Here is a 14638-nt window from a genome sequence, read left to right as displayed (position 1 = left end):
CTCTCACACACACACACAAGCTCTCCTTCCAGAGGGGCAAGCAGCCGAGCCTCTTGAGGACTACGTTTCCCATCGTGCCTCGCGAGCCGAAAACCAGACCCGCCAAGACTGCGGCGGCGAGAGGCGGCCTGGGAGCCGTAGTCTTCCTGCGTGTCGTGAGGCCTGCTCGAGGTTCGTGTGGGTGGTGCCGCGGTGAGGATGTGGCGGGCGTGACGCGATTTTGTCCGCGTTGGAGCCGGGGCGGCCGTGACGTGGCAAAGAGAGAGAGAGAGAGAAAAGGGAGAGCTAAGAGAGAGCCAGGCTCCCTCGACACAGATCAGCTCCGGTGCGCGGACGCCGCGGTCGCCCTTCGCCCGCTCCCGAAGCTCAGCTGGTTTCGCCGTCTCTGCGGGAGCGAGAGAGGAAGGAGGAGACGAGGAGGAGGAGGAGGAGGAGGAAGAGAAGTAGCGAGAAAGAGGGACCGGGGCCTCTTGCTTTCACCTTCCCCGCCACCGCCGCCGCCGCCTTCGCACTCGGCCCGCTCCGTTTTTGCGCCGCCGCCGCTACCTCCGCCCAGCCGGGAGCCGCCATGGGCCTCACCATCTCCTCCCTCTTCTCGCGCCTCTTCGGCAAGAAGCAGATGCGCATCCTCATGGGTGAGACGGGCGGGCAAAGAGAGAGAGGCGCTTCAACACCCCCCCCCCGCTCCGCCCGCGGTAGCGAGCCGGGCCTGAGGCGACCCCACCCCGGGCAGAGGACCCGGCGGCCGGTTGCTTCCCTCGCTCCCTCTTCGCCTAGCGAGGGGGGGGGACTGTTAGAGTCTTCGCGGGGGCTGGGATGGGAAGGCACAGCAGTGGGGCGGGCGGACGCCAGGCAGGCAGGCAGCAGGCAGCATTGTTCGGGCCAGGCCTTGTGCTGTCGGGAGACAAGGAGAGGGAGGGGAGAGAAAGAGAGAGAGAGAGGAAGGGAGGGAGGGTCTCCATGCCCTCCCCCCCCCGCCCTCCTTGCAGGACGTTCTTAAGGAATCCACCTTGGGAGACATTTTTAGAACGAGCGGAATTTATCTTCGCCCGGGGCCTTCTGCTCTTTTCAGGATGTGGGTTCGTTTTCCGTCCCGATGGGCTTCCTGTGTTTCAAAATAAGTCCGGTGCCGTCAGTCTGATCCCTCGCTAACCCTCGGCGCACACAGAGAGCCTTCGCGTTTGTTGTGGTGATCGTTGGAATTATTATTTTAATACATACATACATACATACATACATAGACAATACACGCACCATTTTTTTTCCAAATGCAGAAATGTAAAGCGAAATGCGGTAATAATTATACTGCAAATAAAAATGGAAGAGTCAGTTGCACTGACGGCTGTCTCCTAGGTTTTTTTTGTTACAGACAATTGTATTAGCATAACTTCCCCCCCTCCCCCTGCCTTTCTTCCTATCCCACAACACTTTTGGGATGGTGAATAATCAGTGTGCAGATATCCACACTGCTTCATGCCATTAGTATTTGGGACAGGGTGGGTTCTTAGTATTTGTTAGTTTTTATTAAAATGAGATGCACATTTTGTATTTGCTTTTTTATGTATGGAGTTTTTATGTATGGAGTTAAGGGGCATGCCCTGCCTCTTGTTGGTTCGTTCAGTTTAAGATTACACAAATCAATACTGTACTGAGCTGGGTAGTTCACAGAAAGATGCTTATAACTCTTTGCCTGTATCCTCTTGATAGCCTGGTATGTTAACTAAGGATTTTGCCCTAATTATATACAGTGGCTGTTGTGAAAGGTCATTGGTTTTGAATTTGGAATTGCTCTGTGGTCTCAAGGATGCATGGCTGCAATTTTAAAATGGTAAATGTCACCCATATGTGCTTTGTCTTGTCTTGTCATCTTTGGGCAGTACAGCCCAAGCCTCAGATCCACCATGCTGGAGGGCTTTTGGATGGTGTGGAGATAGCCTTCTGTCCAACCCTGTGCTGGGGAACTCTCCTATATGCTTGCCCAAAGCTGGTGTTTTTTCCCTTGCCTTGGCCAGCATGAGCATCACACTGTGAATGCATTACTGGTTGTGCTGCTCCATAAAGCTCCATTGCTGCCACCCAGGGTTAATATTGTACCCTAACCCATTCCCCATCAAATTAATGAGTGCTAGTGTTGTTGTATCCTGGATCCCTAAGTGTCTATGGTCTAGACACAGCTTTTAAAAAACCAGCTCTTAATTGTCTCAAATGGTTGCTGTTAAGTACAACACAAGGGGTCTTTCCTGGCGGATCACTTTGCAGCCAATTGAACTATGTTAGTGAGAGAACTGCGACTTAAAATGGATTATTGTTATAATGCATGTGGGAATATCCTATGATTATGATACTAAACATGCTGACATACCTCCCCTCAAAAATTTCATTTCAAATTCCAGAACGATAGTATGTAGTCACAAACTGTTTTGAGTGTTGAAGTTCTGTTTGGACTTCTGTTACCGTAATCTGAATTTTAAAAGGCCAGTGTCTGTTCTAGAATTATCTCTACGAGTTATCATCTCAGACACAAACACAAAAGGGACACATTGGGCGCAACACTAAACAATGGCTTAATGCTACGCAAACAGGCCTACTTGGATTTGCGCACTCCCTCCTCCTGTTTCTTTGGACACATGCCAGAGAAAGAGATTGAAGAATCCATTTCCAGATTTAAAATAAATTTTGTTTGTCATTACATCTGACAAGCACAAACCATGGTTAGCTTAAACTATAGTTTATTGGAACAAGTCAAGATCAGTTGTGGTCTTGTTGCAATAAACCATCATTTAAACTAACTACACTTCAGGGTTTGGATTACTTCAAAGAAGGAAATGGAAGCTTCCAATCTCCTCCTCCTGGCATGTGTTGGGGGGGGAGGGGTGAAGTAGGCTTGTATGTGTGTCACTGTAGGTGAAGTACTCTTCTTAGCAATTGCTGATGAGACAGTACCATGTGTGTTTAAGTTTTCATTTTGGCTGGACTACACATAGAAGTGAACTCAAAACCAGGTCATTTATCTCTTCTGCCAGTATTAAACATACTAAGTTGTATTCTGTGTCTCTAGTGGTGCTAAGACTTTTGGAGCCTTATCAACTACTTCAGAACACTTAGCATTCTCATGTTGCTTCCCACAAAGCAGCTGATGTTTGGTTTCTCCCTAGCAATTACTGATATTGTTAGAAATGGTACATTAGATATTTATATTGCTAATCTGAATGGTGATGCTTTGATTATAGTAGACAATCAGCTTTATAAAAAAGTAAAGTGGATATTTCGTGTGTTTTTCAAAAATATGTCCAACCCATGCAAATACCTTACACGCCAAAGATTTTCCTGTTACAGCTTCATCTGGACTGTCCTCAATTTTCCCTTCAGTCAAAACCTTCAGCACTTCTCAATGTATACTAAATAAGCAGCTTCATTTTTATCCATCTTTCTTTGCTTAGGCATTAATCAACACAAAGCAATGCCTTCTAGTCTCCCTTATCTGTGCACTTTGAAGGTCAAAAAAAGACGGAATCCTAGTCCTGAAGACCTCCCAGAGACCTCTGGGTATAGGGCGTTATATAAATTCAATAAATAATAATAATTATAGTTTATTTATCTCCTTTCTCACAGGGAACGTTTTAGGAGATAGGTACCACAGGAAGTGGTAATGAATCTTGCTTACATCTAATATGAACTTACCTGATGGTAACTTTGTTACGTAGCTTTACATTACTGTAGCTTATATATTATATATCCAGCTTTACCACTGTTGGTGTTAAGAGCAGTTTGAGCATCTAGATCTTAGGCTCCCATTAAGGCATCCTAAATTGTTGTTGCCTTCAAACTCATATGATGTACAGTAGAGGCTTCTGCTGGAGAAGGGGGGGGGGCATTTTTTTGTTGATTCTTCCCTGCACCATTTCCCACATTATTCCAGAATCTCATCCATTGCAGAGCAAAAGGTCCCCACCTCCCCAGCAGGAGACTCCTAGAGTGAAGTACCTCTCAAGGGAGTTCTGAATCCCAGCCACAGGATTTACAGGTCACATGAAGATTAGATGACATGTATTCATGCACTTGACTTTTTCTTTATAAAAACCTCTTCTGTAAATATTTCTTGGCTTAACTAACAAAACAATTTTATAATTAAAAAAACCCAATTTATTCACATAAGACTGGTCGTTAACCAATGCGATATCTTGGTTGCCTTCCCTGTTCCAGAATATAGAATTGCCCTGAAAAGGCAGGAAGGTAAAGCAAATGCGTTAGAAGCTGCAGATCTTAGATTTGTACGTTTTATATACTGTCAATATGTAAGAACATGCTGAATTTATTTTTCACTCAGCAGAGCTTGAAAAAATAGACAGCACATTAAACTTTCCAGCCTGTACAGAAAGTTCTTTAGATAACATCAGAAGAAAGCATTCTCATTTACCAAACACCAGAAGACAATATAATAAGCACTATTCCAAGATCCTAAATATACTGTAGGAAGGAAGACGCTGCACAGGCTTCTCACATGCAAGTGAAGCACCTGTATGTAAAAGGATCTCAGTTGGACATAACAAAGCCCCCTTTTCATTCTTATGGCTTCTTCAAGTTCTCATTCCTTGACCAAGTAGAGGGGACTAGAAGGAAGCCTCCCATTCCCTGTAATAGCCTGCGGTGGTGATAGGGAATCATTTTCACTTTGTTCTGCAGTGGCATAGTTCATGCAGGTGCAAAAAAGCGCTATGCCCAACATGCATTCTCTTTAAATTAAAAAATTAGCAGCCTGCTTTGTTAGCTTGGATCCTGAGAACTGTGAGTGGAAGTGTGGTTCCTTGTCCCTTCTTATTCCTTGTAACCCCACTAATCTCTAATAGCTTCTCTAGTTGGTTGTGCATGTTTGAGCAACAATCCCTGTGCCCCATAAAATGCTGTTCAAGAGGTTCCCCCCACTTTCAGATAAGCTGTTTTGTGGCTGCAGAAGGCTGTTGTGGTATGTGACAAAGGGGCAGTTTTCTTCCACTCAGTTCTCAGGGTAGCAGCCTCATTGTATACTGTAATTGCGAAACACTGCTTGGTGTGAAATAATGGATAATAGGGGAGATGCAAAAATAGAAAAGCCAGTTTTTAATATGCAGTATAGGATAATTCTGATAGCTTATTCAAGAAACGGAAGATACCTTGGTCAGTGCCATAGTCCTTGGGCTCTACCCTAGCAACTATTTGCTGAAGGTTTTTTTTAAATGAAAGATGCAGTAATTCTGTTTCATTTTTATTTAGTGTTTTAGCATTCAGTCCCAGATTGCACTGTGCTAAGAATGCAGTGAAAATAATTTATAGCACAACTTAATATTTTTTTTAGCTCAGACACTGCATTTTAATATTTCCTGAATTAACAATTAAATAGTCCCTAATGATTTATTCTGCCCACAAAATACATTCGGTGTACTCTGTCTGTACTGTAGGCAATCTCAGACTACATCTTGTCTTGCACTCGAAGAAGACCACTATTTGAAGACTATTTCCACCACTATTTGAAGACTTATAAAATTGTTTTATTGAAAAAACTGTACTAAAGCATTTGTACTTGATCAGCTAACAGTAAAGTGGGGAAAAGAAACTAAAACATTTTAGTTGCTCCATGTAGAGCTGGGTCCATAACCGTATAGGGTAGAAACCATAGGATTTTGAGCTTATATAATTTACAGCTGTAATTTATAGTAAACCAAGGTTTCTTGCACTATGTTATACAAGGATAATTTTCCTGGTTTTCTTAAGTTTTAAGCAGTAAAAAAATTAGCTTTGGAAACCATTTTGGATGCGTGATCTAGCTACCAGGTGCACTTTCATTATTGTTTACTCATGTTCGAAATATTCTGAAGGTTCATGGAGAAGAAGGGAATTGCTCTAATGGGTGGGACCTGCCACAAAATACTGCAGTGTATCCTCCACTCCTAGCAATAGTGATTCTGTTCATGCCATTACCTTTACAAATTATGGGGTTCCCCTGACCTCTTGTTTCTCAGTTTCCCTATTTTGACTACAGCACTGTCGGCATTCCTACCCTCAGTTCACTGTCAGATGGAGTAACATAGAGGTCTCAGGATTCCCCCACCCTACATCCCACTCAATTATTAAAGAATAAACTCTTTTATGCTCTGATTGCTTTGTGTTAACCTCTGCCATTTACAGTGGTACCTCGGAAGTCGAACAGAATCCTTTCCAGAAGTCTGTTCGGCTTCCAAAATGTTCGGGAACCAAAGTGCAGCTTCCAATTGGCTGCAGGAACGTCCTGCAGCCAATCGGAAGCCATGTCAGACGTTCGGGTTCCAAAGAACATTCGCAAACCAGAACAAAATAAAAAAATTCCTTCCAGTAGCACCTTAAAGACCAATTAAGTTAGTTCTTGGTATGAGCTTTCATGTGCATGCACACTTCCTCAGATACACTGAAACAGAAGTCACCAGACCCTTCTATATAGTGAGAAGGTGGGGAGGGGTATTACTCAGAAGGGTGGTGGGAATGGGTGATTGGCAGATAGCTGTGATGAGCCTGTTGACGACTCTTAATGACTGCAATAGGTCTTACAGGAAAAAGCAAGGGGTGAGAGAAAAAAAAGGAAAAAGGGGTGCTTTTTCCTGTAAGACCTATTGCAGTCATTAAGAGTCGTCAACAGGCTCATCACAGCTATCTGCCAATCACCAACACGGCTACCTATCTGTAACTATTCGCAAACCGGAACACTCACTTCCGGGTTTGCGGCGTTCGGGAGCCAAAACATTTGCCTTTCAAGGCGTTTGGGAACCAAGGTACGTCTGTACTATGGTTTGTTAATAGCCAACACTGAGTTTGTTAGCCGTACTCTGAGGAAGCTACTGGGAACTTCATGTTATGTCCATATATAATACCAAGGACGTTGGTCTCATTTTTAAAAACAGTAAAATAGTCACAGAAAGCCAAAAACTGCAATTTTCAGTTGATGTTACAGGTTGTCTGTCTCTGAATCTATTTCAGAGAGCCACATTTCTCAAAATTTTGGTTATCAGCTCTTATGAGTGAGGTCTAGTTTGGATGTAAGGCAAATAAGTGGCTTACTTGACAAACTAGGGAGGGAATTGCAGAGTACAATGAAAGAATGGAACATGTATTATATCTAGTTTGGTTTACATTGTATAAAATTATGCCTGAACTAACCCAGAATGGAAATTCTATTTTAAAAAACATCTTTAAAAGTACCATAATAACTAGCTATTTGATTTTAAAATGTACCACAGTCTTTGTTTTTCATTGTCAAAACAGATTTTATGAAATGGGGTGTTCATTTTATTAAACTAATAAACATTTGTTTTCTCTAGTTGGTTTGGATGCTGCTGGAAAAACAACCATTCTGTATAAACTGAAGTTAGGAGAGATTGTCACTACAATTCCCACAATTGGTAAGCAAGATCAGATACATATTGTCAATATGAACAACCGTTTTTGTTTTAAATTTTGAAACAAAATATATATATTCTATGTTTTCAGGAATTGATATAGAGCAACTTGCCAGAGAATATGATAGAGGTAGAACTCCTGAAGTTTGTTCTCACACTATGTTTATGGTACATATTACTGGATTTCACAATTCCTGAAAGATTGTGAATTTTCCCTGAAATGAGGGATTCTTGCTTTGGGTAGCAAACCCAACAAAGAGAGCATCCTGGAACCAATGTAACACTTGGGGATGAAGATGTATGTGATTGCTACATAGATTTTAGCAACATCTTCCATTTGCTTCCATTGCTTCCACTCAGATATATAGGCACCAAATGGCTCCTTAAACCAGGGTTACTTAACAGTTGCCAAAACGGAATGCCCACTTGCCATTTTTGGGTCAGGTAGCTTGAAAGTCATATTTTTCAATATGACTTGTCCTGAAATTCATTCTGATTGTGCAGATAAAAAAAAACCCAGATAGAATTCTACAGGATGTGCTGCCGGTGTGTGAAAACAGTCAAGATCTAGGGATCCCCAGGCATGTACCTCCAGATGGTGGAGACTTCAGGTGTCATCCTGATGTCTTCACTTGGTCGCAAGCGGCTGATAGCCATGTGCAAAATACTTCTGGTGAATTTGGAACACTGCTTGCTTCTAAGACCAGCTTTTCTTCTGCCAGGTCTTAATATATTTCTTTGTAATACAGTGGTACCTCCGGTTGCAGATGGGATCTGTTCCGGAGTTCCGGTCAGATCCTGAGGTTTCCACAACCAGAGGGACTGCTTCTGCGTATGCGCGCATGGTGAAACACTTCCGGGTTTGCCACTTTTGCAACCTGAAGTTTATGTTACCTGAGGGTAACGTAAGCTGAGGTGCTACTGTATAGACAAATTTAAAAAACCAGAATTGTTCTGAAAACTAACATGTAATAGTTTTCTGAAAATGTTTGGCAAATACCTGCTCTACATAGAGCTTAAAGCATGAATATGTAAAACTGTAATTGTAGAGCTTGGTGACTTATATTTATTAAATTTATTTCATAGTCCTTTAGGCAGTTAAGACACCCCATGCTCTCCTGGTCATTGGGCTCACATCTGCCTAGCTTGAGTAGTGCTAGAAAATTGGTTGATCGCTGGTCCTTATTGTCATAATTGTGGTTTTTTTCCATTTAGGTTTTAATGTGGAAACAGTAGAATATAAAAACATCTGTTTCACTGTTTGGGATGTTGGTGGTCAAGATAAAATCAGGCCACTCTGGAGGCATTATTTTCAGAACACACAGGTAATTCCTCTGACATATGCTTTGCCAAATCCATTTTCACTCTCTTTTGTAGACTGGTGTAAAGTTATAATGCCTAGTAAAAAGATTTGTACTAATACCCTCCCACCCCCAGTATAATTCCAATAGCAGCATAGGCCAACACTAACTTTCAGTGCTACTTTAAAACACTGGAATTTTCAAATCGGCATTGTGATAATTTTCCTGAGACCATTAAAGCTACTGTGGACTTAACTAGTACTAAGGCACACAGAATCCAAGCTGTCCAAGGTTTTAATAGGCAATAATTTGCATTCAATTAGGCCTAAAAGGAAAATATGGTTCCATGTGCTCTTTGTCACCCTTCCTCAAACTAATAAATAGGCTGTGCTTCCTCTCTTGCTCCCTGCAGCCCTCCATATACCTTCAAATTTTGCTTCAGAGGGTTGGGGGACCCTCAAACATATTTTGGGGGCACATGGGCTCTGAGTGGGCAAAGGAAGGGAGACATCTGTTTGTGCAGTCTTGCATTCCACCTTTTAATGGCCTTGTGCACATAGCAGGATGTATGCTCAAGTTGGTTCTTCAGAGGCCAAGCAAATAATGATCTGAGTTCAAGAGCCAATTATGTCCTTACCACAGACAGATCACTAACTGCATCAGTGAAAATAGTATACCTCTGGAGACTAATGGCCCCTGTCAGGTGGATGGGTGTAGTTTATTGATGGTTCTCTCTCTTACATGTTGGGCTTGCAGAGTGAACAGCTGCCTCTCTCTGACCAGGCAGTTCAAATACTTTTTGCTGCAATTTTACAAAAATCTACCAGCAGTGAAACAGCAATGAGGTCTGTGGATCACAGCTGGTGGAAAACATGAGCCAAGCCTGACTATACACCGCTTGGAGCATATTTTGAAAACCTATACTTGTGGTAGGGAAGAAATTTCATTCACCATCATCACTGCATCTGAACAACATGACTTGGCACAACTGTTCTATGCAGCGCAACAACTATTATAGCCAAACCATCCTAGTGATGTAGAAGCACTCTTGGCAGCCTGCTGTGACAACTTTGTGAATTGTTTGCAAATAAAAATGCTTGTATTCATGTTGACTGGGATGACACTGTTGCAATAATTCCTCTGCTGAAGAAGTTGTAATGCTGGAAGTTGTAATATGTTACTGTTGCTTTAAAAATAAACAATGAGACTAAACTGTTAGTGTCCCTGGCCCTTCTGAGGTGTTAGCCCATTGTGATAGAATAGTTCGCATGGATCTTTGGTCTCTGATACCTTCTGATTTCTTGCATATATTCCCATTTGTCACAGGAGTAAAGATTCATTAAATATCTCTATAATGGTGACTTCAGATTTTATTTGAATGGTATTTCAGATGTCAACCAAACTTGATGAGAAATACACTTTCTTTTCAGGGTCTCATTTTTGTGGTAGATAGCAACGACAGAGAGAGAATCCAGGAAGCAGCAGAAGAACTCCAGAAAATGGTAACTGCCTCTAACTCAATCTGAACTCCTTCTGTGTCTGACTACGATGGTTTAGTCCTCCATATCTAATAAAATCAAGAGGTTAATTTACAAAAACATCAGATATTTTAGTGTGGGATGTTAGGATGCACTGTTCTGTGTTTAGAGGCAATAATATGAGAGGTGGTGCTTCTCAGAACTTCCCTATTGGGTTTCAGTGAAATCCTTCTTGCAACTATCACCCTAACTTGACATAGTGTTTCTTGTCTGAGTTGCTTACATGCACTGATGGTAACTAAATCAACTAGCTACTGAAAACTACTGGGAGAAATGTGAAGGACCAAAAATATTGCCAGCCCCGAACCCTCCCTAACTTGTACTTTTGGTGGTAACAACTATCAACAGGGGAAATAACTAGCATGGTGTTTCCTCCTCCAGCTTCAGGAAGACGAGTTGAGAGATGCAGTGCTGCTTCTCTTTGCAAACAAACAAGACTTGCCAAATGCCATGGCAATAAGTGAAATGACAGATAAACTAGGCCTTCAGTCCCTGCGCAACAGAACTGTAAGTACCGTAAAGCAAAAAATAGTTTGCCATGTGCCTTTCTCCCTATCTTGATATATTCTGTGGGTTGGAACGTATGAATAGCAAGTGCTTTTCTTTCCCATTCCACGTAAGTAGAAATATCTAACAAAGGCTATCCTTGGATCCAAACTGTTGAGTTCCTCTGCTAGGTTTTAAATCACTGAAGGTTGTTCTTGGAGCTAGTACTGTTCTGTTAAAAGGGCCGCGGGTGGCGCTGTGAGTTAAACCACAGAGCCCAAGACTTGCCGATCAGAAGGTCGGCAGATCGAATCACCTCGACGGTGTGAGCTCCTGTTGCTCGGTCCCTTCTCCTGCCAACCTAGCAGTTCGAAAGCACGTCAAAGTGCAAGTAGATAATTAGGTACCACTCCGGCGGGAAGGTAAACGGCATTTCCGTGCGCTGCTCTGGTTCGCCAGAAGCAGCTTAGTCATGCTGGCCACATGACCTGGAAGCCGTACGCTGGCTCCCTCAGCCAATAAAGCGAGGTGAGTGCTGCAACCCCAGAGTCGGCCACAACTGGACCTAATGGTCAGGGGTTCCTTTACTTTACCTTTACTGTTCTGTTATCATGCATTTGCGCAGAGAAAATGACTACTATTTTATCTTTTCTGATAGTCATAATTAGTCATAGTTCCATACAGTAAAGTGTAAGAGTGTGTGTGTTTTTTTTTTTTTTTTACTTGAGATGGCATCTGTCTTACCCCTTTACATTTTTGGGTGGTGGAATGTCCTGCTTGTATGTTCCTGTCTAAAGCAGCTCTATGGACTGACTACGTTCCCTTTATGCTGAGTGATGGTTCTTTAAGACCTTTCATTTGATGTTTCAGCTAGAGATTTCATAATGCCTGTGTTGCCCTTCTAGTTTTTCACTTTACTTGGTCTTTCTGCCGTGTTCTAATCTATGCCTTGGCCAAGTGAGCTTCTTTATGTTCTGATGTTTAAATTTGCCTTGCATGATTGGGGGGGGGGGGGAGGAATGAGAATATTCTCTTGGAGAGCTGTAACATGCTCAAAAATGGACTGTATGATATTAAATATTTCATTTTCTCATTCCCAACAGTGGTATGTTCAAGCTACCTGTGCTACACAAGGAACTGGTCTGTATGAGGGACTTGACTGGCTGTCAAATGAGCTATCAAAGCGCTAACTGGATGACTTTCGCACCAGGGACATGTTTGATATAAGTGGTCTAGGCTTGTTACATCAAAATTAGTTTGCATCTTGGTTATTATACAGTACAGTATCTGGAACTGGTTTGGGCAGGATATTACAGCATTTTGACTTATTTTGTTGCCAATTATTCTTCACCCAAGCTATATGTTGCCAGGGTAACAATATGCTTGGGTTAAAAAGAAAACTCCTTAATTTGGAAAAAGTGTATCTTCTGATTTTTACTTCTATTGTTAGCCTAAATGCCTGAATATAGTTGTGACTTTTGAAATCTGTTTGAATGCTTCTTGAGCCCCAATTAAATTAAGTACATTTTAGAAAGATTTCCCCCTTTTCTTCTTTAAGTTACTGATATCTTACTTCATTCCTTAAGACAGTCTGCTGACTTAATCTAGCATTCCATTTATATTTATTTCTCTCTTATAAAAACACTTCCTATTATTGTTCATCAGAAAAATGCTCTAAAACACTATTCAAATATTCTGCACTGAGGAACATTTAATTAACCCCTTGGGTTCTGTCAACCCACTTTTGCCTTTGTGTGAATTGAATCTGATTGGTAGAACATTTTTGTGCCAGTTGCAACAAGCTCTTTGAGGTTTTCAATATTCAGCAGATTGTCTTCCTTTATATTGTATCTTTTTTTCTGTTGTTGCATGTTGCTTTTTGATATCAGCCTGTTTTGCCCAGTGTATAATAGTTCTGCTAAAGTTTACTGTTTATTGGTGAACATATCTTCATGAAGACAGATTTTGGAAAATTCTTCAGACTCAATGGATTAATTTCTTCATAACCTACTAAGAATTATTCTTAATAAAAATGAAACAGATGTATAGCTTTGTGTATGCTCCTTGAATCTTAAGTTTGTGGAACTGATAATATGAATGTGTGACAGATTATTCTTTTTCAATAAACGGAGTTTTTTCTGTACTTTGAACACAAACACAGATCTGAATAGCCTTTGAATTGTTTTCAATTTGGCAAAAAATTAAGATGGGCAGTTAAACTTGTGTACAGTGTAGTTGGTTAATCATCAAGACTAAAATCCTGTAAAAGTGTTTTTTGAAGCTGTAAATCTAAATTAAAATGTCCAGATATGAGAGTACTAACAGTTGAAAATTGTAATAAAGTACAAACTGCCCAAATAGTGTGTCAGTTTCATACTTAATTGGAGAGGACTGCATTGTGCTTGCTAGCAACCCTTTTCCTGTAGTTCACTTGCTTAGAAAATCTAACATCGTCTGTATTTTACTCTCATATCCATCCCTCTTTCCTAAGCTGAGTTTTCAGTGTTCCTCTCCCCCCCCCCCATTTTACTCCAGCCAAATTCGGAACTGGCACACTGAGAGGAAATACAGTAAACCAGAAATACAGTGGTATTTTGGTTCTCAAACGGCTTAGTTGTCAGAACAAATCGGCTCCCAAATGCGACAAACCCGGAAGTGTGTGTTCTGGTTTGCGAGTGTTTTTCAGAAACTGAACATCCAACATGGCTTTCACTTAAGTGCAGGAAGCTCCTGCAGCCAATCGGAAGCCACTCCTTGGTTTTCGTATGGTTTCAAGAGTCGAACGGACTCCCGGAATGGATTAACTTCAAGAACCAAGGTACCACTGTATTAGATTCCAATGCTGTATCATTATCTGCAGTAAGGACCTCCCTGAATTCTTATTGTAGTTTAAGTTGGTATATAGCAGGCATGTCCAACTCCCAAGAGACTGTGATCTACTCCCAGTTTAAAAAAAACTGGCAGTGATCTATCCATTATCATTGGAGGGAGGAGCAGCGTGCGTGGGGTGGATGGGTTGCCCAGAGTTGAGCTTTTTTTGGGGAGGATTGAGCCTTTCTCCCATAACTTTTTGTACATGATAAGGATCCCAGTCTACCAGGATCAGCCAGGGATCTACCGGTAGATCACGATCTACTGGTTGGACATCCCTGGTATATAGAGTTACAATAAGAGAATTTAAGTCCTCACCAGGCTGAGGGCACTTCATGCAGTATTTATGGGATAACTCATCATATAGGACAGGCACAGTTGCTTTTGAAATGTCTTGGATGTTAATATTTAATCTTTGTGGTCTAAACCAATGAGCCTAGGGCTTGCTGATTGGAAGGTCAGCGGTCCAAATCTCTGCGACAGGGTGAGCTCCCGTTGCTCGGTCCCTGCTCCTGCCAACCTAGCAGTTCAAAAGCACATCAAAGTGCAAGTGGGTAAATAGGTGCCGCTCCAGGTAAACTGTTTCGTGCACTGCTCTGGTTTGCCAGAAGCGGCTTAGTCATGCTGGCCACATGACCCAGAAGCTGTACGCCGGCTCCCTCGGCCAATAAAACGAGATGAGTGTCGCAACCCCAGAGTCAGCCACAACTGGACCTAACGTTCAGGGGTTCCTTTACCTTTATAAAGTGAAAATTAGTGTGCTTTGCAAGAGAAACTCACAGCAACTTCATGCTTCTACAGTCTAAGGTGTGCAACATTGACTGCTCTACACGTAGGACAGAAGTCTAAAGCAGCAGTAAGTGTAAAGGGAACCATTTATTTTTAACACATCTGAATCATGCACTTTCTCCAGACAATTAATTGAAGCATGTGTTGAATTGCCACCTTGCAGAAACCCTGTGAGATAGCACATGCTTGAACAGAAATCTGAACATGACATTTTGTGAAATGCACAGCTTCTGCAGTTGTGTCTGGAATC

The 14638-nt window shown here is 41.9% G+C and overlaps 1 protein-coding gene across 1 annotated transcript; it reads left to right on the top strand.

The window, feature by feature from the left end:
• Positions 1-208: 208 nt before the first annotated feature.
• On the top strand, positions 209-13086 carry ARF4 (ARF GTPase 4). Its single transcript, XM_079967038.1, has 6 exons — positions 209-635; positions 7326-7406; positions 8619-8728; positions 10135-10206; positions 10624-10749; positions 11832-13086. Exons 1-6 carry the CDS (start codon positions 569-571, stop codon positions 11916-11918), a joined length of 543 nt encoding a protein of 180 aa, XP_079823164.1. The 5' UTR covers positions 209-568; the 3' UTR covers positions 11919-13086.
• The last annotated feature ends 1552 nt before the right edge of the window (positions 13087-14638 follow it).

This window comes from Podarcis cretensis (assembly GCF_951804945.1).
Source record: "Podarcis cretensis genome assembly, chromosome: 2".
Taxonomy (NCBI): Eukaryota; Metazoa; Chordata; class Lepidosauria; order Squamata; family Lacertidae; genus Podarcis; species Podarcis cretensis.
The sequence above is the reverse complement of the archived record's forward strand: the minus strand, read 5'-3'. Positions and strand labels throughout refer to the sequence as shown.

What these genes read in the sequence shown, in the direction of transcription:
- ARF4 (XM_079967038.1), top strand. Translation starts at nt 569, where the DNA reads ATGGGCCTCACCATCTCCTCCCTCTTCTCGCGCCTCTTCGGCAAGAAG. An exon ending in ATTATTTTCAGAACACACAG is followed by an intron (nt 8,729 to 10,134) that starts GTAATTCCTCTG and finishes CTTTCTTTTCAG; the next exon opens with GGTCTCATTTTTGTGGTAGA. An exon ending in CAGAAGAACTCCAGAAAATG is followed by an intron (nt 10,207 to 10,623) that starts GTAACTGCCTCT and finishes TTCCTCCTCCAG; the next exon opens with CTTCAGGAAGACGAGTTGAG.